Source organism: Taudactylus pleione, unplaced genomic scaffold (assembly GCF_031769625.1).
Source record: "Taudactylus pleione unplaced genomic scaffold, aTauple2 ptg000571l, whole genome shotgun sequence".
Taxonomy (NCBI): Eukaryota; Metazoa; Chordata; class Amphibia; order Anura; family Myobatrachidae; genus Taudactylus; species Taudactylus pleione.
Genome location: NW_028284973.1, coordinates 5381210 through 5408657, shown reverse-complemented (window position 1 = coordinate 5408657; position 27448 = coordinate 5381210). Strand labels below are relative to the sequence as shown.

Here is a 27448-nt window from a genome sequence, read left to right as displayed (position 1 = left end):
CTTTTAGTGCCCCCTGTAGTAAACCCCCCCTGGTGGTGCCCCCTGTAGTAATCCTCCCCTGGTAGTTCCCCCAGTGGTAATCCCCCCTTTTAGTGCCGCTGTAGTACTCGCCCCCTGGTAGTGCCCCCTGTAGTAATCGCCCCCTGGTAGTGTCCCCTGTAGTCCCCCCCCCCAGTAGAGAGAGATGTGATAAGAATTAAAAAAAAACAAAAAACACTTACCTGAAACTCCCGCTCCTGGTCCCGCCGCTATCCGCTCCTCCGGGCGCTTTGCATGAGAGAGACGTCGTCATGACGACGTATCTCCCATTACCCACTGCGGGAGCCGGAAGATGGCTCCCACAGTGGGAGCAGCAGCAGCCTCTGAGAGTCTGCAAGACTCTCAGCGGCTGCTGATTACAGCAAACACACAGCTGCCGGCTCCGGCGGCTGTGTGTTTGTGCTGTGTAGCGCTGACCGAACTCCGTCCGGTCAGCGCTACACTTCACTCGAGTATAAGCCGAGGGGGTACTTTTTCAGCACAAAAAATGTGCTGAAAAACTCGGCTTATACTCGAGTATATACGGTATTTAATGCTGGTTTAGCAATTACGCACTAGAGATTAGGGTGGGCCCTGACCACCTCACAGCTATCAGTGGCTGCTAGGACTGACAATGTGGCCCAAGCTCACCTCCCCGTCGTACACTTTACCATTGCACTGAAAGACTCCTGCGTAGGACACCTTCCTCTCCTAGATACTCATCTCTGCAGGTAGCCACAGGAACCAGAAGAGGATTCCACAGGGGATGCCAACAGCAGCGCTCCTAGGGGCCCATTTATAATTGTATATTTGAGGTATAATCCCCGAAAGCACCCGTTATCGGGGGTTAACTACAAATATTAAGTTTCCCCCGGATGTTTTAAGGAGGGACTGCAGCAGATACCTGCTTCGATCCGTCCATTCCCGCTGGCAGCCGCATCCCCCATAGGTTTCTATGGGGGATGCGATGCTGTCAAATTTACCAACATCCGGAATGTTATGCATTCCGGATATTGGCACCCGCAGCTAATGCCGTCTGAAGATTGCGTTTGCTGCTGAAGCCTATGGGCTACACCTCGCATAATTAGCTGGCGTTGGGTTCCTCCGGAACCCTTCCCGGCAATGGCGGACGTTCATGTGCAGTCAGCGTGACTGCGCATGCGCAGCAGCTCTCCGGACACATTTCAAGGATGGGCTCCTTTCGAAGCCCGTGCCTCTGCATGTCCCGGATGATTCCTTCCGGGCGCTATAATCGCATATTGCAATACGATCATGGGTGGTGATCTCATGCCCATATCGCATTGCAATAGTGATCATTAATAAATGGAGGCATTGAGATCAGCTAGGAGCCAGCAGCAGTCAGTCTGGTGCAACAGGATCTGCAGTGTCACACACCGGCTCCTGGTACCCCGATATTTGATCCAGCGTTGTCTTCTGTTGCCCTGCAAACTCTTGCCTCAGTCATCTGTACAGTTTTCATTTCTTGGTGCAGGTCTGGAGTCCTCCCCAGCGGTTCCTGCTCCTCTGGTCCATGTGCGCCACAATCTTGGAATTACATCTCTCCTCTCAGTGTCATGTCTCTGAGAATTCCCCTGTGTGTGTGCACTTGGCAAAAGCTGCCTTACACTGGCGACACAGGGGGAACAGGAGTCCAAGGAACAGAGGCCCTGATTCAGAACTGGACGCTCTGACAGAGCACTCGCTCTGAATCAGGGCCGTCCCTGCTCCTTTTTGGAGCGGCCTCCTCGCATAGCTGTGGGTGACCACCCACAGCTATAGCGAGCAGCCAAAATGATGGTCACGATGGTCAAGACCATCGCGACCATCGGGCTTGCGACGAGACCCTGCGGTAGGGTCTCACTGCCGCAAGCCCAGGAGTGCTTTTGGCTCTATCAGAGCCAAAAGCACTCCCACTGACATCACTAGTGATGTCAGTGGGGCCAGACCAGAAGGTAGGCGTTCCCTTGGGAACGCTTCCGTCTGGGCAGCCACGCCCCTGGCACGCCCACCAAAGGGGGCGTGCTTTCAATCACCATCGACAGCACGCCCCCTTTGGTGCGAGACCCTTAACGACGGCTTGGCCGTCGTTATTCGGGTCTCGCGCATGCGCACGACGGAGGCGCCTCCGTCGTGCGCATGCGCACTTGGGCACCATCGACCCGCTTGTGTGCGCTCAGCTCTCGCGAGCGGGTCAGAATCAGGCCCAGAATCCATAGGGTGAGAAGGTAACCGGAGGTGCAGCAATCTGACAAAATGATCTGACCCAGACAGGACTGTGGATGAGGTTTAAATTAGACAGTCACAGCTGCAGCCCATAGCTGCTGCTTGCTAGGGATGGCCATCGACCATTAATGGTTCTCTGCCATCAATGGACGAGTAGAAGCCGATAGTTATTATTTTCTTGACAGGACCGAGCTTAGATAATCCCTGCCCCTGTTTTGATTGGCCCGCCGTGCCCCCAGCAGCGGTGACCATCGAGGGATGCAAACCCACCGATGGCCATCCCTAAAACTTGCAGGATCACCAACAGCACCTAGGAACAGACTGCCTGGAACATTGCGGAGTTGCTCCCCAGGGGAGAGCAGCACCTCTGGAGGAACAGTGATACTTCCTTGCGGCTGTGCAACTCCTTGCAAACATGAATCCGGCCCACAGTCCCTTAGCAAAATGAGACTGTGGTGGGAAATTGTGTTACACACAGAATAATTATACCAAGCCGCCCTTTGGAAACATAGGGCCTGATTCAGCAAGGATCGCTATTGCGACTACAGACGCAGATGGCCGATTGTTGCGTTCTGCTCATGCAAATGCATCGCAGTGCGTGCGCGCGGAGGCTCCACTGCGATCACACCGCAGTGACCAAGCATACCCATCGCAGAGGGATTGACATTAAGTGACCATTTGGGGCTGTTGACGAAGGAGCGGTACGGGAAACGCAGGTGCGCCAGTGCGTTTCCGATGGTTCCGCAGACTTGCAAGGTATTACGGATGTGAGTAAGAGAAAGTGGGCGTCCTTATGTCGGGCTGCAACGGCATAGTGATTGCAAACATTCGCATATTTTCACAGTGTGTTTGCGTGCGTAATCGCAGCTGCGATAGCAATAGCTATCCGTCAATGAATCAGGACCACAGTGCAGACAGTTACAGTACAAACTCCTTTTGTGAAAGGAAGATGAACAAAGGTAACACAATTCTTCTTTTTGCCTGAAGCGTGTGATTTTTTTTTTTCTTATATCCGCGAGTTCCAAAGTGAGTATATTGACATTTCTGTCCTTTTAGGTCACGATGAGAACAAACCGGATGTGGACTGTTTTAATGTTCAGAGACTGTAACATGCCCTGAATCACAGAGCAGCGCAAGTGTAGAAAGAAAAGGAAACCGTGATTTCTACTTGCAGCTTATTTTGTACTGATAAGAAACAAGGACATGAGTCACTGGAGCTCACGTTGACTGTAGGCTCAATTTGGGATTGTTTACCCGGATTAAGCAAAGGAAGTTTGACGGAATGTGCATATTGCTTTATAAAAATGCTAGTTACACTTTTTTTTTCTACTGAAAGCATTGCAAGAGCTTTTGCTGTTTTTGTATGCCCGGGCTTGTAGGGAAAAGCTTGGGTGGGCTCAACAAGTCCCTGCAACAGTGTAATACTTGTTTGTACACATCCGTAAAACTCACTGATTCCAACAATCTACTAATCAAACAAGACCTGCGCTTGGCTCTTTTAAAAAAAAAATTATTTTCACTTCCAGATTGGTCGGTCAGAGCCACGGCTGGGAAAACTGGATGCGCGTTCCTTCTCACTGTTGGTGACTAGAACGCAGCTGGACGGGATCAGTGTTAAATAATTACAGCTACATTATACATTTTCTTATTGAAACCTCTTTACGTGTTTGGTAGATTTGACAGCTTCACTCTTCTCCCTCTCTCAGCCTGTAAACGATAGTACACAGTATTAAAGACAGGTTTAATGGAGATTTTAAATGTGCAGTCTTGTGTCAGACAGCCATGTCAATATAACATTCATTCACAGCTGGAGTCAGCAAATTGCATTAATAACCACCAGGCCACGGTTGATATAGCCTGCAATACGTTCCAAATGCCGAGGGTGGAACATGTACTGACTGTAATAGCTGAAGTAGAAGGTATCTTACAAAGGAATTCTACCTAATCTTTCAGACATGATGTTTTGTTGGGTGAGCTGCTCTGTCCTGTTTGTTGATTGCTCACTTGCCGCTGCCATGTTTAGATTAAAGTCCATCCCACATCCCAAGCCGCTGACTTTGTGGTCTAATTAACAGAGGAAGTTTGCGGGTTATCCCCCCTGAACACACTTTTTGGCGTGATATCCACAAATTTAAGCTATCCCCGGAATGTATGTAGGGGTGGGCCGCAGCAGAAATTGATAATGTCTGCTGCCGTCCTCCCTTTTCAATCACAGTAGCAGTCTCCGGGGGCTTCTATGGGGGTAGCTACAGATACCTCCTTGCTCATCTAGCCTCAATATGCCATGCAGCCCGATATGCCTGGCATGAGTGAGCCGCCAGGTCCCGTGCAGCTCTGCTAGCGTCGGGCGTCTTTTTTTTTGGGCCGGAAATGCGTCTAAGTTGCAATGTGACTCGGCTCACCAGGAGACTGTGCTGATTACTCCGATATGTGACACTTGTCTATATCTATGTGCAACTCAGAATATAAACGGAACTTGGCGTGGAAAAGAGTGCTGGCCGCTGCATGGTAGCGCTTTGTATATGGCTTGAGAGACTCAGGTGCGCCCAGATATACAAGTGTCACATATCAAATTCATCAGCACAGTCTCCCGGTGCGTCATAGTCACATCGCATTGCGACTTAGACGCATTTTCGTCAGTCACACCATGAGGGGCTGTTTGACGCTACTGCAGCAAAGATGAGTAAGCAAGGTAACCTGAGGAGACCTATGCAAGCACAGGGAAAACATAATGCCTTTATCTGTAGAGTATAGAGTATCCATCATAGCATATTATTATTCTGCTTTTTTTTTTGCGTTTTTGACTTCCTGCATAGCCCCATATAGTAATACTGTTCCTTTCATAAGCTATTCTGTCCTTACTGACACAGCACTCATCTCCTGATCTACTCTGTGCTGCTGTGGGAGTGCTTCTTCCACTATATAACTCCCAGGCTGTGGCTTCCTTCTGTCTCCATTCCCCTTCTCACATCATATCACTGCCCCTGTCACATGCAGCCCTGTCCTCACTAACACGTCACTCATCTCCTGATATACTCTGTGCTGCTGGGGATCTTGCTCCTCCTACTATGTAACCCTCAGTCTGAAGCATCCTACTACCTCCATTTCCTTCTTCACATCATGTCAGTGACCCTGCTCCTTCTACTACATACAGCCCTGGCCTCAATGACACATCACTCAGTTATCGCGCTGAGCAAAATAAGATGTGGGTACCGGGGACCCCTCTCTTTAAAAAATCGGGGTTCTGCTTCATTGTTTCTGGGTCCCATCACATATTATGGGGGTTGAGGGCAGGCAGCAATTGGGACAGTTTTGGGGACAGGTAGCATTTTGGGTAGAGTGGTTTAAGGGCAAGCAATAAAGGGTAAAGCTGGGAATAAAGGCAGGTAGAAGTGTGGGTAGAGGGGAATAGGGCAGGCAGTGCTGGGGGTAGGTAGGGAGGGGATAATTGTAGACAACGGTTGTGACAGTGCTATGGGGCAATGAGGGGGCTTGGGGCAGACAGGGCTGGGGGTAGGGAGGGGGCAAGGGTAGATAGCAGCTGGCGCTATCCTGGGGGGCAAGGAGGGGGTTAGGGGCTTTCAAACGGGGAGGGTTTTGGCCAAGGCAAGGTTCGGGAGCAGCACGCTTGTGGGCTGTTAGTTTCCATGTACCGGGGTGTGCAGTGTCTTCTGAGTTGCAGCTTGCTCGCAACTGCTGATCCTCCCAAAACTTTGTGTCCTGGCTGGTGGAGGGCCGGCTGGGGGTGTCAGCAGACTTGAGCATAGAGGCCCGGGAACAGTTATACTGTCGGCCCGTGGAGCGCAGGGAATGGCAGCTGCTGAAGGAAAATAGCAGCTCAGTTCCACCTCAGAGAACCGTGAGGAGAGAGAGCCCGGCAGAGTCACGTGACCGGGTGGTGGAGGTCTCAGGCGCCAATTGGATGATGAGACGCTGCCGCCCGCTGTCATTGGTTGGGAGATGCTGAGGGATGTCACTGGACCGGCAGATGCAGCGCACACACAGCGAATCCTACAGGACCTGGTCACTTTTAAAGACTGTGGACCTCATTCAGAGTCGGTCGAAGCGGCCGCACGGTCGTACGGAAAAAGGGGCCGGATATGCAAATGATTCCCTCGCAAGTTGCGTCCCTAAGTTCGGATCGGTAATTGGCCGACCAAGGGGAGGAAGCGGTCGGAAGACAAAAAAATACGCCCACTTCTCGTACGCATTGCACGTCTTCTCCGGGCATATTAGGATTAATCGAGACCATCGGGAACCATCGGAACTGGTCGTAGAGCTTAAGGTTGACCATGCCCTCTCTTATGCTCTCCGATCATGTCAGTGTAAAAACCTCCCAGGTCACATGTGTCATGACGCTATTTTGTTAATTATGCACTCCCATAATCCGTATGCACTCCCATAAAACGCCGTTCGCATAATCAGGCACGCCTGCGTTCGGATCTCCACTCCCCCATTTTCAAGCACCTTCCCCTGTTACCACCCACAAACTCCTCCATCTGTCACTCAAACTACCGACCTGGCTGTGTTTAAGGAGAGAGAAATTTCTGATTGTAGCGGCTAGTTTGCGCACGCGCATTGCGAACTTTTCGCATGCGCAGTATAGCGAACATCGGTGGCATACGACCGTGCGGCCGCAACGACCGACTCTGAATGAGGTCCTGTGTCCCTTAGTGCCTGTAGCCCGTAAATACACGCTAAAGCGCATATTTTACGATCACTGTCACTCATCTCCTGATATACTCTCTGCTCCTTCCACTATATAACGCTCAGTTTGTGGTTTCCTTCTGCCTCCATTCCCCTCCTCACATCATGTCACTGCCCCTGTCACATGCAGCCCTGTCCTCACTGACACATCTCTCATCTCCTGATATACTCTGTGCTGCTGGGGACCCTGCTCCTCCCACTATATAACTCAGTCTGTGACTTCCTGCTACCCCCATTCCCTTCCTGGGCCTGATCAGAGGTGCGCACAATGCTGATGCTCTCGTACCTGACCTTGCACATTCTGCCACATGGATGTACACAGGGAAAGGAGTTTGTAGCTGCATTTGCATAAAGTCACACAATAGACGCTGCTGCAGGCACTTCTGAATCAGACCCACCCGGTGTCACTACCCCTGTCACATACAGACCTGTCCTCACTAACGTAATCATACAAAATGTGCGGTCACTGACAACCCCTGCTGAAATACTTTGTACTGCTGTGAACACTCTGACGGCTTGATTGGCAGCAGGTCTTTCTATCCCTGATGATTACTGATTCAATGAATGTTCTTGGTTCCATGACTAATGCAGTCATGTATGTATATTGCTTGTCACATCTGACTGACCTATCATCTCTTCCTCTGCAGAGCGTATTTCTAAACATGTCTGCATCATAACTAATACAAAGGACGAGGCAATTCAGATTGGTTTTCTGCTTCATGAAAGCCTAAAGCCCCACATAAAGGTAAGCGGTAACATTTATTCACGATTAAGCCTCCTGTATAACTGATTTAAATAAAGCAAAGGGGGGAATTCAGTTAGTGACGATCACCTGTTTACACAATTTAACGGGGGTAAATGCGACTGAGCGCGAATGGGCGTGAATTTTTTATATTTAGTTAGCTGCACAAGTTTACCTGCGCTAACGCTCCATAGGGTGTAAGGCAGATCTTTGTTTGTCGCCCTGAGCAGGTGAAAAGTTGGGAAAAATCACTATTTTAAGGTGAAGGTGTCGGGACTTGGGGTCTGATTCAGACCCGGACGCTATGCTGCTCTCGCTCGCATTGAGCAATTTTTAGCAATCAGCATATGTGTATGAGTCGCAATGCGCGTGCGCGAACCAGTCTTTGCGATGGGAAAGTGCTCGCCCGTAGCCCGCAGTCGGGACGCTATTTTAAGTGACAGATAGCGCCGTTTGTGGGTGGTAACAGGGGAAGGTGCTTGAAAACGGGGGTGTGGATGTGCGAACACAGGCGTGCCCGACCGTCAGAACGGCGTTTAATGGGTGTGCATAATTAGCAATGTAGCGTCATTACACACGTGACTGGGTTGTATTTTAGCCAGAATTGCTCGCAATGTTGTAGTAGGAAAAGGCTACCACAAGCGCTGCGAGCAGCTCCGATGACTCTCCATGTTCCCGATTAATCCTACAACAGCCGGAGATGACGCGTGTTGCGAGCGGCAAAGGGGCGTCTTTATACAGGTGCGAGCGCATAGTGCGGCCGCTCGCTATTACTTAGTGGACGGCTTTACGCGACGCAGTGTGAGCACATGATTTAAATAGCCGGCCCCTTTTAGCCAGCGAGCGGCCGCAAATAGTGTCCGGGTCTGAATCAGGCCCTTGGTTCACAACCGCAGAGGAGACCCGCCACCCCAGTGATTCATTAGGCACTTAGGAGTTTTTAAGTGGCTTCATTTGGCTAATAATGACATTATTTTTGGGGTGATATTTTGCAAATAAATGTACGATAATGGTTTAAAAGATGTATAAGGGGGTGTATTGATAGGATCGGTGCTTTTAGCTTACAGGTAGGAGTAAAGCTGCATACACACGTAAAGATTATCTGTCCAACCAGCCAACCAGCCAACTAGTTGATTGGTTGGAATGAAAATCTGGTAAGGTATGAAGGAAATGACAATCAGCAATTTGCTGCCAAACGCCGGAAAATGGCCAAAAACTGTTGTTTGAACAAATTGTTTAGATCAAACATTTAACAAACTTGTCTGACGTCATTTTCATCTGTTTTCTGGCATTTAGGAGCAAATTGCTGATCATCATTTACTCTCATACATTACCAGATTTCATTCCAACCAATCAACTAGTTGGCTGGTTGGACAGAAAATCTTTACGTGTGTACGCAGCATTACAGGTGTTTTTTTTTTTTAACAATCTTTCAAAAGTGGCTTAAAATGACACAGAAAACATTGTACAGCCATTTTTATGTAATCCAAATCTATTTAGAGCAGTAATATGCAGAGAAACACTTGGTTTCTATCATGGAATGTAGTTAGGAAGCCGGTGGTTGAAATGCCGACCACCGGCTTCCCAACTGTGATATCCCGGCATGGAACTAATGATAGGCATCTAAATACCGACGCCTGTCATCAGCCCCACGCCGAAATCCTGACGCCCGGCATACTGATCGTAGGTAAGCCGGGCGTCGGGAGCGCTTAGCCGCAGGGGGGCAAGGGTTAGGATTAGGGACTCCCAGGGGGATTTAGGGATAGGCACCCCCCAGGAGGGTTAGGTTTAGGGTGTGGGGAGGGGGGATTAGGTTTAGGCATCCCTGAGGGGAGGTTAGAGTGGGGCACTAGGGGGGATGTTAGGTTTAGGCACCCCCAAGGGAGGGTTAGGGGGGGAGGGGGAAGGATAGCCTACTTACCTCCCCTGTCGGGATCTTAAGCTGCCGGCCTTCCGGCGTCAGTCTTTCATCCGCCGGGCTTAGGTCCTGCGGTGATTCATACCGATTCCTCTATCGTTTTATCACAGATTATCTATCTTTCTTTTTTTTCTCTCTCTCTCTTTCACGTTCTCTCTCTTTCTCTCTCTCTTTCTCTCTCTCTTTCTCTCTCTCTCGCTCTCTCTTTCTCTCGCTCTCTCATTCTCTTTCTCTCTCTCTCTCGCTCTCTTTCTCTCGCTCTCTCTTTCTCTCGCTCTCTCTTTCTCTCGCTCTCTCATTCTCTCTCTCTCTCTCTCTCTCTCTCTCTCTCTCTCTCTTTCTCTCTCTCTCTTTCTCTCCTATTTCTCTCTCACATTTCTCTGTCAGTTACTATGATCTCTGTCTGGCCTGTGGAAGGCAGCACTTGTGGGTCCTCTGAGATGAGCTCTCGGGAGGGTGACCGACCTCCTACGGGTGCATTCAACACACAACAAAACTGATCTATGAAACAATTACAATAAGCGCAGACACCTTAGAGTAATGAGCTCAAAAATAAGAATACATAGATTTCAAATGTAATTATGGAAAATGTTTTTCATTGTATCTTGTCCATCACTCCCAGCATTTTACACAATACAACTAAGTAAATAATCTTCATGTGCTCTGGATTCAGACAGCCTCAATCCCTTGTTATTTTAATTGCTCATAGCATATGCTTGTAAAGGGAATACCATGCCCTGTAGCAGTTATGTGGATCATTAGTACATACAGTTATAATATTTCATTAGAGGTTCTGTGCAGTACTAAACAATTATATTGTACTAAACAATTATAGGGCCTGATTCAGAGATGGACGCTGTTCACATCGCTGCGGCAACTTTGGACGCAGCAGTGACGCCAACATATAGTAATGCAGCAGGAGGCATCTGCAATCCCGTAGACGCAGCATGGTATTGCTGTGACGACCGCAGTAATCGCCCATCTCAGAATGGGTATCAGAACTGCTCAGCCGAGATCAGGATGTATGCATCGGAAGACGGGCACCCTGGCAGAAAAAGGAGCGGCATGTCCCCGTTTCCCGGGAACGCTAGCTGGCTCCACACACTCCCTGCCCCCAAACGGCCACAGCATGTCATTCAGGCTTCGGCTTTGGGGAACTGCGATAGATCTCGCACAGCACAGACCCTGCTCATGTGCTGATCTTCTAACATCAGGGATGAACGCAAACCATCTGGCTTGTTTACACCTCTGAATGGGTTGGGTATGGGATACCAGTGCTCGGAATCCCTGCAGTCATAAACGTGACGCCTGCATCTCGACACTTGTTGACCGGTATCCAATCCACTCCCTACCCTAACCCTCCTTCCCTGGTGCCTTACCCTGACCTCCCCCCTAGTGCCTAAACCTAACCTCCCCCTCCCTGCACCCTAACCCCCCTCCCTGCACCCCAAACCTAACCTTCCCCTCCCTGCACCCTAATCCACCCCCTCCCTGCACCCCAAACCTAACCCTCCCCCTCCCTGCACCCTAACCCTCCCCCTCCCTGCACCCCAAACCTAACCTCCCCCTCCCTGCACCCTAACCCTCCCTGCACCCCAAACCTATCCCTCCCCCTCCCTGCACCCTAACCCTCCCTGCACCCTAACCCTCCCTGCACCCCAAACCTAACCTCCCCCTCCCTGCACCCTAACCCTCCCCCTCCCTGCACCCCAAGCCTAACCTCCCCCTCCCTGCACCCTAACCCTCCCCCTCCCTGCACCCCAAACCTAACCTCCCCCTCCCTGCACCCTAACCCTCCCTGCACCCTAACCTCCCCCTCCCTACACCCTAACCCTCCCTGCACCCTAACCTCCCCCTCCCTGCACCCCAAACCTAACCTCCCCCTCCCTGCACCCTAACCCTCCCTCTCCCTGCACCCTAACCCACCCCCTCCCTGCACCCTAACCCACCCCCTCCCTGCACCCCAAACCTATCCCTCCCCCTCCCTGCACCCTAATCCTCCCTGCACCCCAAACCTAACCTCCCCCTCCCTGCACCCTAACCCTCCCCCTCCCTGCACCCTAACCTCCCCCTCCCTGCACCCCAAACCTAACCTCCCCCTCCCTGCACCCTAACCCTCCCTCTCCCTGCACCCTAACCCACCCCCTCCCTGCACCCTAACCCTCCCTGCACCCCAAACCTAACCTCCCCCTCCCTGCACCCTAACCCTCCCCCTCCCTGCACCCCAAACCTAACCTCCCCCTCCCTGCACCCTAACCCTCCCCCTCCCTGCACCCTAACCCTCCCTCTCCCTGCACCCTAACCCTCCCTCTCCCTGCACCCTAACCCACCCCCTCCCTGCACCCTAACCCACCCCCTCCCTGCACCCCAAACCTATCCCTCCCCCTCCCTGCACCCTAATCCTCCCTGCACCCCAAACCTAACCTCCCCCTCCCTGCACCCTAACCCTCCCCCTCCCTGCACCCTAACCTCCCCCTCCCTGCACCCCAAACCTAACCTCCCCCTCCCTGCACCCTAACCCTCCCTCTCCCTGCACCCTAACCCACCCCCTCCCTGCACCCTAACCCTCCCTGCACCCCAAACCTAACCTCCCCCTCCCTGCACCCTAACCCTCCCCCTCCCTGCACCCCAAACCTAACCCTCAACCCTTTAGTGCCTAACCCTCTCCCCAAACCCGCTACTTACCTTCGGTATGCTGGCGGTCGTAACGTAAGCGTTGGTACCCCGACCGCCGGGATGCCGAACGTATCCTCTCTGAATGAGGCCCTTAGTATGTAAAATACAGGATCTAGATGGCATGTTAGTACACAGACTATATGCAATATTGTTTATTTCAGTATTTGATCAGCTAGTTCTGAGTGCAGTGGACAAAACTTTAATATATTGCCCTGGGTAGAATCGTACATCATTTAGAATACAGTCGTATCATCCAGGAAATGTACATTTATTGTAATGTTTCCATCACGTGTTACCTGTGTGTTGTGCACATGAACATTTTGCATTTATGCCACCTACTAGGAATGACTCCTATTGTTTGCTGCTGTTAGGTGACTTTAGCTTATAGCCTGTTTTACATTTCACTTCTGTTTTAATATGGTACTAAAATTTCTGTTTTGTTCAGTTATCTTCAAAAGCCTACGTGTGACCCAAGCGTTCCCCTCTTCAATGCCCCACTTTGAATAGCATCTTCTTCTTTTTGCTGTGCTGTTGGACTAGCTACCCCCAAGTCACCATGCCAATCACTAAGTAGACTGTGGCATCTCCACATTATGAATCCTGCCAACCGGGTGCAGCGATTTCTTTCTCCCTTCCTATAAGTGGGATTGTTCTGTGAAGTTGGTAAATGCAGAAAAAGATTCATTTTCAAATAGAAATCTTTAAAATCGGAAAATTCAGGACCTGACAACTATGCACCATGAGAACTTAGCGGTTGTCAATTGTGTTTCAAATTGGGATAACTAAGGTTCCCCACTAATGACCAACACAGATCAGGAGAACTCTAGAACTGTAATGGATTAATATCCCACCTTTGAAAACCAGGTACCTGAGCCAATTTACTTCTATTACATTTAATACCAAATTTTGATCTGAATCACTGCAGCCAAACAGCTGTTACTGTATTTTATGTGTCCAGTGCAAGTTAGACAATGAAAGCAAGTAGAGATGTGTCCTCATACATTATTGCTGCGGTCGCACCAAACAACACCTCTCGGCACGCCATGTCCGGTGCTACTCTGCTAGCGCCAGGCTTCATTTTTTAGAATTGGTTTGCTGAAAATGCGTCTCATGCCGGGTACACACTAGACGATAGGCCATCCGATCCGGTGGATCGACCGACATATCGTCCACGTCGACCAGTGTGTACCGGCTATGTCGCTGATGTTGCACACTCCTGCGCGTCGTCGTCAGCGACTTTGCCCGTCGGACCTGCATGCAGGTCCGACGGGCAATGTCTTCAGCAGGGGCCATGCTGCCAATTGCAGCATGGACTCCACCGTCGCTCCCGGCATCGGAAAGTGTTTATGCATTTGCCAATGCCGGGTCCCCCGCCGGGTCCCGCCGCCTATGATATCGCGCTGGGTACACATTGTTAAGTGTGCACCCAGCGTTAGTTGCAATCCGGGGTAACTAGGACGCACCAGCAGACTGCGCTGATTAATCTGATAAGCGACACTCGTATATCTGTGTTCATCTGAGTCTCTGCATCTATATACAAAGGGCTACGATGCATAGGCCGCTGCTTTTTTCCACGGCAAGTGCCGTTTCGCTTTGTATACAGAATCGGTTGCACACAGATAAAGTGTCACATATCACATTGATCAGCGCAGTCTGTTGGTGCGACCTAGTCACATCGCATGGCGACTTAGATGCATTTATGGCAAAATAGACGCCCAGCGCTAGCAGAGTCATACTGTAACTGGCGGTGCACACACTGCAGAGACTCTCCCACTTTGCCTGACTGTACACATATCTCCGGGAAAATGGCGCCAGCAACATTTTCCCGGAGATTTCTGCAGCAGCCAAAAGGTAAGAATAGCCAATGGGTGCAGAATGAGCAGTGTGGGCCCCTTGGATTCAGGGACCTGTGTGCATCGTGCACCTATTATAGATATGCCTCTGAGGCACTGAGGTGTATGCGTCCTATTCTGACATGTGCTGTTCTGTAGATGCTCAGCCTTTGTCTAGAAGTCTTTGAATAGCTGGATGGAATGAAGGAGACGCCGGGAAATATCTGTCAGTGCATCGCTTCACTCATTTGGCGTGACAAGTATTTCCTGCTGAGTGGAGACACAGCGATCGCTCCCTGAAATAACCACCCGTCAGTGCCTCTGGCAGAGAGGAGATTGACATCCCGGGAAGAGTAAAATGCCAGTTTCATAATCTCTTTCTAATATTTCCTCAAGTATTTTCCACTCTTACTTACAAGCACTATTTGTTTCAGCAATTATAACAATGGCGACAATTATGTGCAGACAGTCGCTGGCCTGACAGCATAAGCTCCGTGTTCTGTGTGACATTTTAATTTGTATTCTCCCCATTTCGGTGCATTCCAGACAGGATTTTTTTTTGTCTCCTCAGGAAGTTATAATGCATTATATGTGAGGCTACATACATATTCAGCGCCTTGCAAATGTCTTCATACCATCTCCATGTTTTTTCACAGCCCGGAATAGTTTATTTATTTATTTATTTATTTTTTTCAGAATAGGAATGTTTATTTGTCAGTCACACAATCGTCTTCGCACTACCATTGAAAAAAGATAGTAAAACATAAAGTAATAAAAATTTGAAACTAATGCTGCATACACACGGTCAGATTTTTCTTCAGATATGAACGATAACGATTTTAAAAATCGTTCATATCTGAAGGAAAATCTGACATGTCTGAACGATGCGCGTTCCCGATGGTCAGATAACGATATCTGACATCTGATGTGTTTGCAGTCAGATTTGGACGATTCCTTTCCTTTTAATGCAGTCAAAAATCGTTCATAGTTCAAATCGTTGGTCAAATCGTTCATCAAATCGTTCAGATCGTTCAAATCGTTCATCTGACAAATCTGACCGTGTATATGCTCCATTAAATATAATCACTTAATTAAAGTCCTTCAAGTCTTTCCCAACTGGTTACTACTTCTAAATGTTGTCTCCAGGACTTCTCCAGTGATGTTCCCCACCATGGGAACTCTTTGCCTTTCCCTGTCAGACTCTCCAACCCTGTCCAAAGCACTGGTGTGTTCATAATGGGTTCAGGGCGTACACAGTGCACACGGGTTCCAGAGTCAAGGAGGCCCACACTGCACACCCAGCATACATTGAATATGCTTACCTAGCGGCCATAACTGTGACTGGCGCAATTTATTCAGAGAGCCCTCAACGGATTGCACACGGCCCCCCTCCTCGGAGATAACCATATGGTACCCTCTATCCCCCCTCCCGTTTTTTTTTATCAAGGCCTGCCGACTTTTCTAAACCTCCCCTTTGTCCCCTGCACACCGACTTATCACTTTGTGTCACCCATGTTTGACTAACCCTCTCTTATACTGTAGATTGTAAGCTCTCGTCACCAGGGACAACCAGCTCTGATATTCTAGTTATAGCGACTGTTTTTGCATAGAAATGTAATTATTCATTTCTACGTGTCCACTGTTTTATCTTATGTCTTTCATGCCTTTTAGCCACTTCTTAGCTGAACCACCCAGTCAGTAGTATTTTTGGATAAGTGTCTATTAACTTTGAACTCCAAGATGAAGCTGTATTTTGCCATTCCTCCTTCCAAATTTGCTAAAGCTATGCCAAGTTATTTGGGAACGAAGTTTAGCAAGTTTAAGGTCTTTTTTTTTTTTTATGAAGTCAGGGCTTGGATGCCCTTTGAGTGGCCAAGTTAATTTTCTTCATTTTAATCCTCTCCAGTTGTCCTTTTGCTGTTCGCTTTGAGTCATTGTCCTGTTGAATGATCACCGTCCTCCCCAGTTTCATACAGTAGAAGGTTTTTCTCCAAGATTTGTCTGTAAAGTAGCCGTTTATCTTTCCATCGATCCTTAAAAGTCCCTGACAATAAAAAATTTTTGGCCCTTATACAACTGAATTTTGCCTCCCCCCCCGTCACATATATTCAGTAGCGCATTACAGAGAATATTTATTTCAAGCATAAACATCATTCCTTGCACCATCATGCAATTAGTCTTGCATGATGACTTGATTCACCCTGAATTGTATCATCAGATCCCCGCCCCAACAACGGAATGCAGAGAATGGCGTAATACAGCAGTGGGGGGATACGGCCTGGAAGGATGCAATTCACAGCGCCACACCCCTTCCCTTCCACCTGGACCTCCCTCTCCCTGGACCTCCAACTGGGGACTGCTGTAAGATGTCAGATTGGTCCCCGGAAAATCATCCCAATAAAATGTAATTATTTGTTGCCCTGACTTTAAATGATAAATTTGGTGGGAGATGGGGGATACAATTTATTATTTGAAAACTAAACTTTCAGCATTTAAATTTTTTGCATAAAATAAATAACTGAACCTTGAAATGTGGCTTAGGTCCGGCGGTGATTCATACCGATTCCTCTATCATTTTATCACCGATTTTCTTTCTTTCTTTCTTTCTTTCTTTCTTTCTTTCTTTCTTTCTTTCTTTCTTTCTTTCTTTCTTTCTTTCTTTCTTTCTTTCTTTCTTTCTTTCTTTCTCTCTCTCTCTCTCTCCCCCCTCTCTTTCTCTTTCTTTCTCTTTCTCTGTCTCTCTTTCTTCTATTTGCCTCTCACATTTCTCTGTCCGTTACTATGATCTGTGTCTGGCCTGTGGAAGGCAGCACTTGTGGGTCCTCTGAGATGGACGCATGGCCGGCAATTCAATGCCCGGCAGCGTCAGGACGACAGTTGAACAGATCCAGGCAGCGGCAGCCCGACAGCGCTGGAAATCCCGATCGTCCCCAGGTAAGTATGAACTAACCTAACCTACCCCCCTAACCCTAACCTCCCCCCCAAGTGCCTAACCCTAATCCCCCCTCTAAGTGCCTAAACCTAACCCCCCCCCTTCCCCGCTGCCTAAACCTAAGTCCCCCGGGGGGGTGCCTAACCCTAACCTCCCCCGGGGGTGCCTAACCCTAACCCTCCCTCCCCTTAGCCTAACCCTAACCTCCCAGGGGGATGCCTAACCCTAAGTCCCCCCCGGGAGCCCTAAACCTAAGCGCGGCTGTCCGCTCGCGGCGCCCGCCATTCCTTCTACATCTAGACGTCAGTCATTTCACCCTCGGCGGGATTTGACAGTCGGGAAGCCGGCTGTCGGTATAATGTCAGCCGGCTTCCCAATTGCATCTCCTCTGAGATGAGGCCTCGGGAGGGTGACCGACCTCCTACGGGTGCATTCAACACACAACAAAACTGACCTATGAAACAATTACAATAAGTGCAGACACCTTAGCGTAATGAGCTCAAAATTAAGAATACATAGACTTCAAATGTAATTATGGAAAATGTTTTTCATTGTACCTTGTCCATCACTCCCAACATTTTACACAATACAACTAAGTAAATAATCTTCATGTTCTCTGGATTCAGACAGCCTCAATCCCTTGTTATTTTAATTGCTCATAGCATATGCTTGTAAAGGGAATACCATGCCCTGTAGCAGTTATGTGGATCATTAGTACATACAGTTATAATATTTCATTAGAGGTTCTGTGCAGTACTAAACAATTATATTGTACTAAACAATTGTAGGGCCTGATTCAGAGATGGACGCAGTTCACATCGCTGCGGCGATGGACGATTTGGACGCAGCAGCGATGCCACTATATAGTAATGCAGCAGGAGGCATCTGCAATCCCGTAGACGCAGCATGGCATTGCTGTAACGGCTGCAGTAATCGCCCATCTCAGAATGGGCATCAGAACTGCTCAGCCGAGATCAGGATGTATGCATCGGAAGACGGGCACCCTGGCAGAAAAAGGAGCGGCATGTCCCCGTTTCCCGGGAACGCTAGCTGGCTCCACACACTCTCCGCCCCCAAACGGCCACAGCCTGTCAATCAGGCTTCGGCTTTGGGGAACTGCGAGAGATCTCGCACAGCACAGACCCTGCTCATGTGCTGATCTTCTAACATCAGGGATGTACGCAGAACATTGGGCCTGTATACGCCTCTGAATGGGTTGGGTATGGGATACCGGTGCTCGGAACCTTGAAATGTATTTCATTAGAACAAACCTATATTGGTATCATATAGCCAAGGGCATAGGAACGAAAAGGCCAAGAACTACTGTAGGGCCTAGAGCCCCTTTTTCTTGCGTTTGGTATCTTGTTTTACAGTTGTAACAGTGGCTGTAGATGTACAAAGACTCCCAATCCTATGATTGTGTCTGGGGTTGGCCAACCCCAGTTTTATTGTTTATGTTACTATAAAAAAATGATTTATTCATTATTAAATAAATATTATTAATATTAACTACCAATTAGTACAATAGCTTTGGAAAAGATAGATACATTCAATTGTTCATCTTAAAAAGTATAATTTTTCATAGTTACTAACCTAGTTTTTATTTAGATTTCGTTGACAGCCTAATCTCATTTGCTTGGGGGTATTTTTAAATCTATAGTCACGGCCTCGCTGGTTATGGTATGTGCTGTAATATCTGGTACGTGCTACGATCTAGCGACAATGAGTCTGCTGCTGACGTTTTATACCGTCCGCAGGCCGCAATCATTCGCTCTCTCTGTTCCATTGTCGTACAGTTTACAAGAACAATCTATGGGAAGTGCAGTTTCCCGGTCTCCTGTGTCTGCTTATGCTTACTGCAAATTGTGATAGCAAAATGTTCAGGGCAGTCTTCTTCAGGGTCCATAAGGATCCACAGGGATACCATGAGGTAATGTAGTTGGAGAGATACAGGCACCAAACAGTTAAAGCTTTCAGCTCCAGGTCCTCCTCCATATATACCCCACCCCCAGCCACAGGCCTTCAGTTGTTCGTTTGGTGCGGCAGGATTCAGACGCACCTTGGTAACTGGGCTGCTCAGGCAGTCCTAAGCTTTTATTTTATGTTTTATTTTATATGTTTTAGCTTTGGCAGTACTGAGCTTCTGAATTAAGACGCATATACTGCTATTCCATTTACCTCCGCCGGGCCGGGACACCTGTAATAGACTTGGTGATTCCGGCGGGTCTCGGCTGAGCGTGCTAGCAGCGATGTTGGGACCCGGACTGCAACTGGACGCACGGAGATGTCAGGTAAGGCGATTCCTCGCTTACGGGGAATCGCGTGGCAGCAGTCCTTGCTTCCGGCGTAGGAGACGCACCGGAAGCCGCTGCAGTCAGGACCCGGAGCATCTGCGTCCTCACTAGACGCTTCTGCTGCCACGAGGCCAGCGTACCCCAGGGCCGCAACTAAAGGGGGGGGGCTGGAGGTGCACGCACCCGGTGCCCGTGACCTCCAGCCCGACGCTGCAGAGAGGCTCCAAGCCGGACGTCCGCTGGTAATATTTATTACCAGCGGGTGCCCGGCTCCTCTGCAGCGACGCGGTGGAGCCGGAGCCGGAGGCAGGAGTTCACTCCCGAACTGCAGCTTCCGGCTCTCCCCACGGGCACTATGGGAGAGACGTAATGACGTCTCCCCCATAGTTCCGAGGAGCAGCCGGCGAACCGGACGCGACGCTGGATGCAGGGTTCAAGGTAAGTATTTTTTTTTAATAAGCTGCACTACAGGGGCATTATTATGGGGCATGGGCATTACTATGGGGGCATGGTCAATAAGGGGCATTACTAATGGGGCATGAGCACTACAGGGGCATTACTATTGGGGCATGGGCACTACAGAGGCATTACCACAGGGGCATTACTGTGGGGGTATGAGCACTACAGGGGCATTACTGTATGGGCACTACAGGGATATTACTGTGGGGGCATGGGCACTACAGAGGCATTACTATGAGAGCATGGGCACTACAGGGGCATTACTATGAAAGAATGGGCACTACACAGGCATTACCGCAGGGGCATTAATATGGGAGCATGGGCACTACAGGGGCATTACTGTATGGTGGGCACTATAGGGGCATTACTATGGGGGTATTAACATATTGGCACTATGGGGGCATTACAATATGGGCACTACTACAGGGGTATTACTATATGGGCACTACTACAGAAGCATTGCTATGGGGGTATTATCATATGGGCACTACTACAAGGGCATTACTATATGGGCACTACTACAGGGGCATTACTATAGGGGCACTGCTGCAGGGGGAATTACCAGGGGGGCGCCAAATTACTGTCTTGCCCCTGGTGACAAAAATCCTAGTTTCGGCCCTGCGTACCCAGTCGGTTGATGCAGTTTAGGGGAGGTAGGTGCTCCCCCAGCAGCTCCTCCCTAGACCCAGACGCGGTCCCTTCATAGGTTTTCGCGCGTCTGGGTCGCTCCTCGCTCCCACCTCGTGTATATGAGACGCTCGCGGTCCACTATCGTTGCGCTGCTGTAGCTGTTGGTCTCAGGAGGTTTTGGGTCAGTCTCCCTGTATGCCTCTCCCATGGGTCAGTACCATGCATTGTGTTTTGAGTAGTTTATTCAGAGCCCATTGCAACTAAATTGCATATGCATTGTATGTGACTATTTGCTAGCTGCTGTGTTTATACTGCCTTCTATTCTGACTGTCAGTTATAACTATCACTTTTTGTCTCCTCATCCCTTTGTTACAGGTGTGTGTTTTTTTTTTCTTATACTTCACAGTTAATTATTTGTGAAGGTTGTCACATTACATTGCATTGTTACCTTTAAAATTGATATGTCAAAAAGTAAAGGCAATCAGGAGGAGGGGGCCCTGAAATGTACTGATTTCATGTAAATCCTGTTTAGCGGGCTTGACCTCTCAGGACTTTATAAAGGATGGTTTGTGTGCTGTCTGTTATAAAGAGCCACCTCACCAGTCCAGTATACTAGTCCCTGTACAAGAGCCATTTTAGGTGTCCTCCTTGTCTCAGGGTATGAAGAAGTTTGTGGATCGTATGGCTACTCCAATAATGCCTCCTTGTATGGGCCCACAGCCTGCTATGTTTACACCTCATATAAATCCTTCCTGGATGGATGCTTATGTCCACTCAAGTCAGAGTATGGCTCAGCCAGCGGTTGCAAGCAGACCAGTGCTAACTAAGGCGCCTAAGCGAAAGTTATCTTTTTATCAGTCTGTTCAGCATATGGATTCAGACGCATCATCAGACGAATCAGATGATGCGCAGGGCTCTTCTCCAGGGTCTAGCTCGGGGGAAGAGGTCCATACGTCCTCAGTGGATGTTCCTTCTTTGGTGAGGGTGGTTAAATCAATCCTAGATATTCAGGTTGATGAACCAGCTCCTAGTAAGAAGGCTCCAATGTTTAAACACCAGAAGGTGGTCAAAACTGGGTTTCCTAAATCTGAGCAGATCACTGAGCTTATGGAAGATGCATGGGGTAACCCTGATAAATGGTTTTATGTGCATAAAAGATTAATATTGTTGGATCCTTTTCCAGCTTCTGATTGTGGGAGGTACCTCCTGTGGATGCTCACGTGACGCACTTAGTCAGAAATGCTACATTGCCTATTCTGTCAGCATCTTCTCTGAAGGATTCTACAGAAAGGAAAATTGAAACATGTCTTAAGACAATATTTTGATCATCGGGGGCTGCTTCTCTGGGTAGCCAAAGCTGTTGAAGAATGGACAGGGGCACTGGAAGACTCTCTGCCAGATGCTACCAGAGAACAGATGAAGTATATCTCCCACATACAGGAAGCGGCCTCCTATTTGGGGGGAGCTGCAATAGATGCTGGAATTTTAACTTCTAAAGCATCAGCAACGTCAGTAGTGGCGTGCAGGGTCCTTTTGGTTAAGATACTGGAAAGCTGATACAAGATCAAAGAAGGCTCTGGAAACCTTACCTTTTAATGGAAATATACTTTTTGGAGCAGAGTTAGATAAGATAATAGCTACTCTGGCGGCTTCAAAATCCGCAGGTCTGCCATCTACGGCTACATTGAAGTCTAGGCTGTTTTCTTTTCGTCCTCAGGGACGAGCAAAGGAACAGTCTTCCAGACAGTCTAGTTTTCACAGGACAACCAGGCGACAAACTAGGAGGTCTAGGCCAGCCAGACGTCCAGCTTCTAAGCCGAACGACAAACCCTCGGCCTGATGGGGCAGGCCTCCTCCTGGTGGATCCCAGGGTGGGGGGGCCGACTTCTTCAGTTTGCGGATTGCTGGCATCAAACAACAACAGATGCCTGGGTCTGAGAAGTGGTTTCTGGGGTATACCATCACTTTCTGGAGGCATCCTCCCCAGAAGTTTTTTTGCACAATTCCTCCATCAGGTGCGGTAAAAGTGACCTTTCAGGAGGCCATTCTTTTCCTGCTGCAGGTAGGGGTAATAATACCGGTTCCTGTGTTACAAAAAGGAAGGGGTTATTATTCCAATCTATTTTTGGTTCAGAAACCAAATGGGTCTCATCGCCCTATTCTAAATCTACAAACTCTCAACAGGTTTATTCATGTACCCAGGTTCCATATGGAAACTCTCCGGTCAATTATTTTGGCAATGGAACCTGAGGATTTTTTGGTTTCCCTGGATATTGAGGATGCGTATCTGCATGTGCCTATTACGCCATCCCACCAACAATTTCTACGGTTTTCTATCCTAAAGCAACATTACCAATTCCAGGCGATGCCCTTTGGCCTATCAACAGACCCTCGGGTATTTACCAAGATAATGGCAGTCATGACGGTCTATCTCAGTCATCAGGGAGTCAGAATACTACCATATCTGGATGACCTTCTGATATGGGCACAAACTCCAGTAGTTTAACAACACCATCTTCAGCTGGCCATAGCCTGCCTGCAGAAGCACATCTGCATCATCAATTGGAAGAAATTATCTCTTTCTCCAACACAGCATATGGTACATCTGGGAGCACTTCTGGACTCTCAGACACAAAGGGTCTTTCTACCAGAGGACAAGATTGTGGCCCTATCATTGAGAGTATGCAAACTGCTACGCAAGCAAAGGGTATCAGGTCTATAAGGTCTTGGGATCAATGGTATCGGCTTTCGACATTGTGGGGTATGCTCAGTTTCACTCCAGGCCTCTGCAAAAATTGACTTTCTCCATGTAGAATGGACAGTATAATCTAATAAGTCCCAGAGGATCCATCTCACTCCAGAGGTTCGTCTCTCCCTCCTGTGGTTGCTAAGAAAGGATCATTTGGACAACGGGCGCCCATTCTGGATTCCAAATTGGGTGCTTCTCACCACGGACACCAGTCTTCGCGGATGGAGGGAAGTGACGGGTCATCACACTTTTCAGGGAAGATGGACAAATCAGGAAAGTCATCTGCCAATAAATATTCTGGAACTGTGAACAGTATACAAAGCACTGATCATGGCACAGGACCTGCTCCAGGGCAGGCCGGTCCAGATCCAGTCCGACAACGCGACTAAAGTGGCCTATCTCAATCATCAGGGAGGCGCACGAAGTCATGCAGCAGTGAAGGAGGTGATTTGGGCAGAACGTCATCTTCCGGCAATCTCGGCAATATTCATACCGGGAGTCTTCTATTGGGAAGCAGACTTTCTAAGTCGTCAGGACATACACACATTCCGGAGAGTGGTCTCTCCACCCGAGAGTGTTTCAGCTGCTGGTGAACAAATGGGGTCTACCAGACATAGATCTCATGGGATCACGTCACAACCACAAGGTCCCCAGGTACGGGTCCATAGACTCATCAACAGCATTCGTGGATGCACTGACAGTAAGATGGGACTTCAAGCTGATGTAACTATGTCCTCCAATTTCCCTCCTCCCAAGAGTCCTCAGGAATTCAAGCAGGAAGACGGAATAATAATATTAGTGGCTTCGGCTTGGCCCAGACGTCATTGGTTCACCGACATACATAATCTATCCATAGACAGTCCGTATCCTCTTCCTCTATGGCAGGATCTGTTAACGCAGGGTCCCTGCCGGCATCCGGATTGACCTCATCTGGCTTTCACGGCGTGGCTCTTGAATCTTCCACCTTAAGAAGGTTTTTCCAGCTCTGTGATTCAAACGATGCTTGGAGCATGAAAGCCTGCATCTATTACAGGGTCTATTACAAGGTGTGTCATTCTGTTGGTCAATGGTGTTCCCACAGGAAGTATGACCCTAAGTTGTTTAGGGTTTCCCGGGTACTGGCTTTTCTCCAGGCTGGTTTAGACCTTGGTCTCCGCCTGGCCACTTTGAGAGTGCAGGTTTCTGCATTGTCAGTCTGGTTCCAGAGAAAGATTGCTTCATTACTTCTCGCTATCTCTTCTGCATGCAGAGTCTCTGATTTGGCAATGCTCTTTTGTTGCTCCCCATTTTTGATTTTCACCAGGATAAAGCTGTTCTTCGTACAAGGGAGGGTTACCTTCCTAAGGTGGTGTCCCGTTTTCATGTAAATGAAGAAATTGTAGTTACATCTTTTCAGGCTCCAGACATCTCTGTAGGTGAAGCCTTCCTGGATGTAGTTCGTGCTCTTCGTATGTATATATGTGGAGCGTACAAACTCAGTTAGTTAGAAAATCAGATGCTCTTTTTATATTGTATGTTTTTTACAAACGAGGATGGCCAGCTAATAAGTAGACTCTGGCGAGATGGTTACGTATGACTATCTCTCAGGTGTATAAACAGGCTGATCTCCTTGTCCCAAACATGGTGACAGTGCATTCTACTCGGTCTGTAGGGCTATCATGGACTTTTAGTCGTGGTGCCTATGCTGAACAATTGTGGAAGGCAGCCACATGGTCTTCTGTCCACACTTTTCTCAGGTTCTTTGCCTTTGATACTTTTCCCTCTCAGGATGCTTCCTTTGGGAGACGAGTTCTCCTTTCTGCTCAGGAGTATCCCCCACCCTTAGGGGAACTGCCTTAGGACATCCCCATGGTATCCCTGTGGATCCCTATGGACCCTGAAGATGAAAATTTGAGTTATTGTAGACTTACCTTGATAACTCCTTTTCTTCGAAGTCCATAGGGTCCACAGGGCACCCACCCTGACGCACATATTTATTCTTTCTGTCACGGATTCCCTCATCTTGTGTGAGAGTGTTTCTGGTGTACTGGTGTACGATTGGTTTCTGGTGTCTGATTGGTCTTCCTTCGCCTCTGTCCTTCTCCTGCCTTGAGGCTTGTTTACAAAACTGAAGGCCTGTGGCTGGGGGCCAGGTATATATGGAGGAGGACCCGAGGCATCCTGGGAGCTGAAAGCTTTAACTGTTTGATGCCTGGTTCTCTCCAACCACATTACCCCATGGTATCCCTGTGGACCCTATGGACTTCGAAGAAAAAGAGTTATCAAGGTAAGTCTACCATAACTTTGATTTTGCAAGAAGAAAATGTTCACAGAACAAATATGAAGTTAACTTCATTTTTGGGAAACAAAAACGACAATAGTTGTTGAGTTCAAGTAAAGCTATTATCGCTTCGTATATATGTAGCTGTGTGATTTTATTTATTACTGCAGTGACAATTAGAATGAATTTTACTAATTTTATTTGTAGTTCATTTTATATTATATATTATTATTATTTAATTGCATAGTGGCATCTTACTCAACGGCATAATTCATTAGTGTCCTCAGAACGGGATTTCCAGAGGAAAGAATATTCTCACATTGAATACAATAAGCTAATCAGCATGCTTGTATTCTGAAACCCTAATTAAATCTCATTATAATGGTACATTTTAAACTAAGTGACCCCTTTAGATGATCTTCCTCTGTGCCTAAGAAATGGGAATTCATGCAACAATTGCAGTGAAATGGACCTTTTATTAGCAAACATGTCATTCATTAAGAGGGAAGAATAGCTAGCAGGTAATTGTACAGATCACTTCATCAGTACATCTGTCCCAGGCAAACATGCATGCACTCAGTTGTACACACACATGTGCTACACTGCTACATACATTGTATAACTACTTACAGGTATAGAATCTTCTACAAGAATTTAATTACCTCTTAAATCCAGGTCATTACCCTCCTGGAGTATTCTCTCCAGCAATGACTGGTGTTCTGATCACCCACACTGCTTGATTAGTGTCAGACCACCTTTTTATGCAATAGTTATCTCTTGCTCATCCATTATGTTGCTGGTTTTGAAGTGGGTGATGATAATGTAACCTACTATACGTTTCTTGTTCACAGCATTGCAAATTATTTCAGGAAATGAATGTATTAATCGGCTTGGGTATGAAATACTGGCAGTCGGAATGCCAGCTGCCAAAATACCGACAGCGGCATCCCGATGCTCAGTATCCCGACAGGGGTACGTAAGTATGCTAACCCTCCCCGCTTCTGCCTCTAACCCTAACCCTCCCTTCTTGCACCCTAACGCTCCCCGTTTGGGCCTGAACCTAACCCTGCCCCCTTAATGCCTATCCCTCCCCCAGTGGTGCCTTAGCCTAACCCCAATCCCCCCGTGGTGCCTAAACCTAACCCTCCCACCCTCCCAAGGTGGCTAACACCTAAACCGGCGCTGCTATACTTATGTTCGGGTTTCCGGTGTCAGTATCTAAACTGGCGTCTGTATTTAGGCGCCAATGTTTAGTCCCGGGTTGGGATTCCGATGCTGGGATTTCAACAGCCGGTATGCCGTCTGTCGGAATCATAACTACATTTCGTATTGATCTGATAGAAGAATATGACGTGTACTTATTAAGTATTAGTGAGGACAGGGCTGCATGTGACATGATGTGAGGAGGGGAATGGAGGCAGTGGGAAGCCACAGGCTGAGAGTTATATAGTGGAAGGAGAAGAGCCAGCAGCACAGAGTATATCAGGAGATGAGTGATGTGTCAGTGAGGACTGAGCTTCATGGGACAGTGACATGATTTGAGGAGGGGAATAGAGGCAGCAGGAAACCACAGACTGTGAGTTATGTAGTGGAAGGAGCAGTGTCCATGGTTACCACCTTTTCATATTCAGAATCCTGGACAGGGGCATTGCTAAAAGTATAAAGTAGGGTTACAACTATTTTGCTTGTCAGCTTTAAGTCCATTTTCTTACCACTAATAAATAACCCCTCATGCTCCTTTCTATACAAGCCCAGAGCCTTCTCCTGTCCCTTTATATGCCTCAGAGCCCCCTCATGCCCCTTTATATGTCTTAGAGCCTCCACATGCCCTTATATGCCAGCCCGGAGCCCCCTAATGTCACTTTATATGCCTCAGAGCCCCCTCATGCCCCGTTATATGTCTTAGAGCCTCCACATGCCCTTATATGCCATCCCGGAGCCCCCAATGTCACTTTATATGCCTCAGAGCCCCCTCATGCCCCTTTATATGTCTTAGAGCCTCCACATG

General features: G+C 48.4%; 1 protein-coding gene across 3 annotated transcripts in view; it reads left to right on the top strand.

Moving 5' to 3' along the window:
• Nucleotides 1–27448, top strand: part of CRPPA (CDP-L-ribitol pyrophosphorylase A) — a 251747-nt gene that overhangs the window by 97320 nt on the left and 126979 nt on the right. For all 3 annotated transcript variants that reach the window (XM_088453149.1, XM_088453147.1, XM_088453148.1), the window contains one exon: nucleotides 7596–7693. In XM_088453149.1, coding sequence (XP_088309275.1) covers nucleotides 7596–7693 — 98 coding nt within the window. The remainder of the gene's footprint in view (nucleotides 1–7595; nucleotides 7694–27448) is intronic.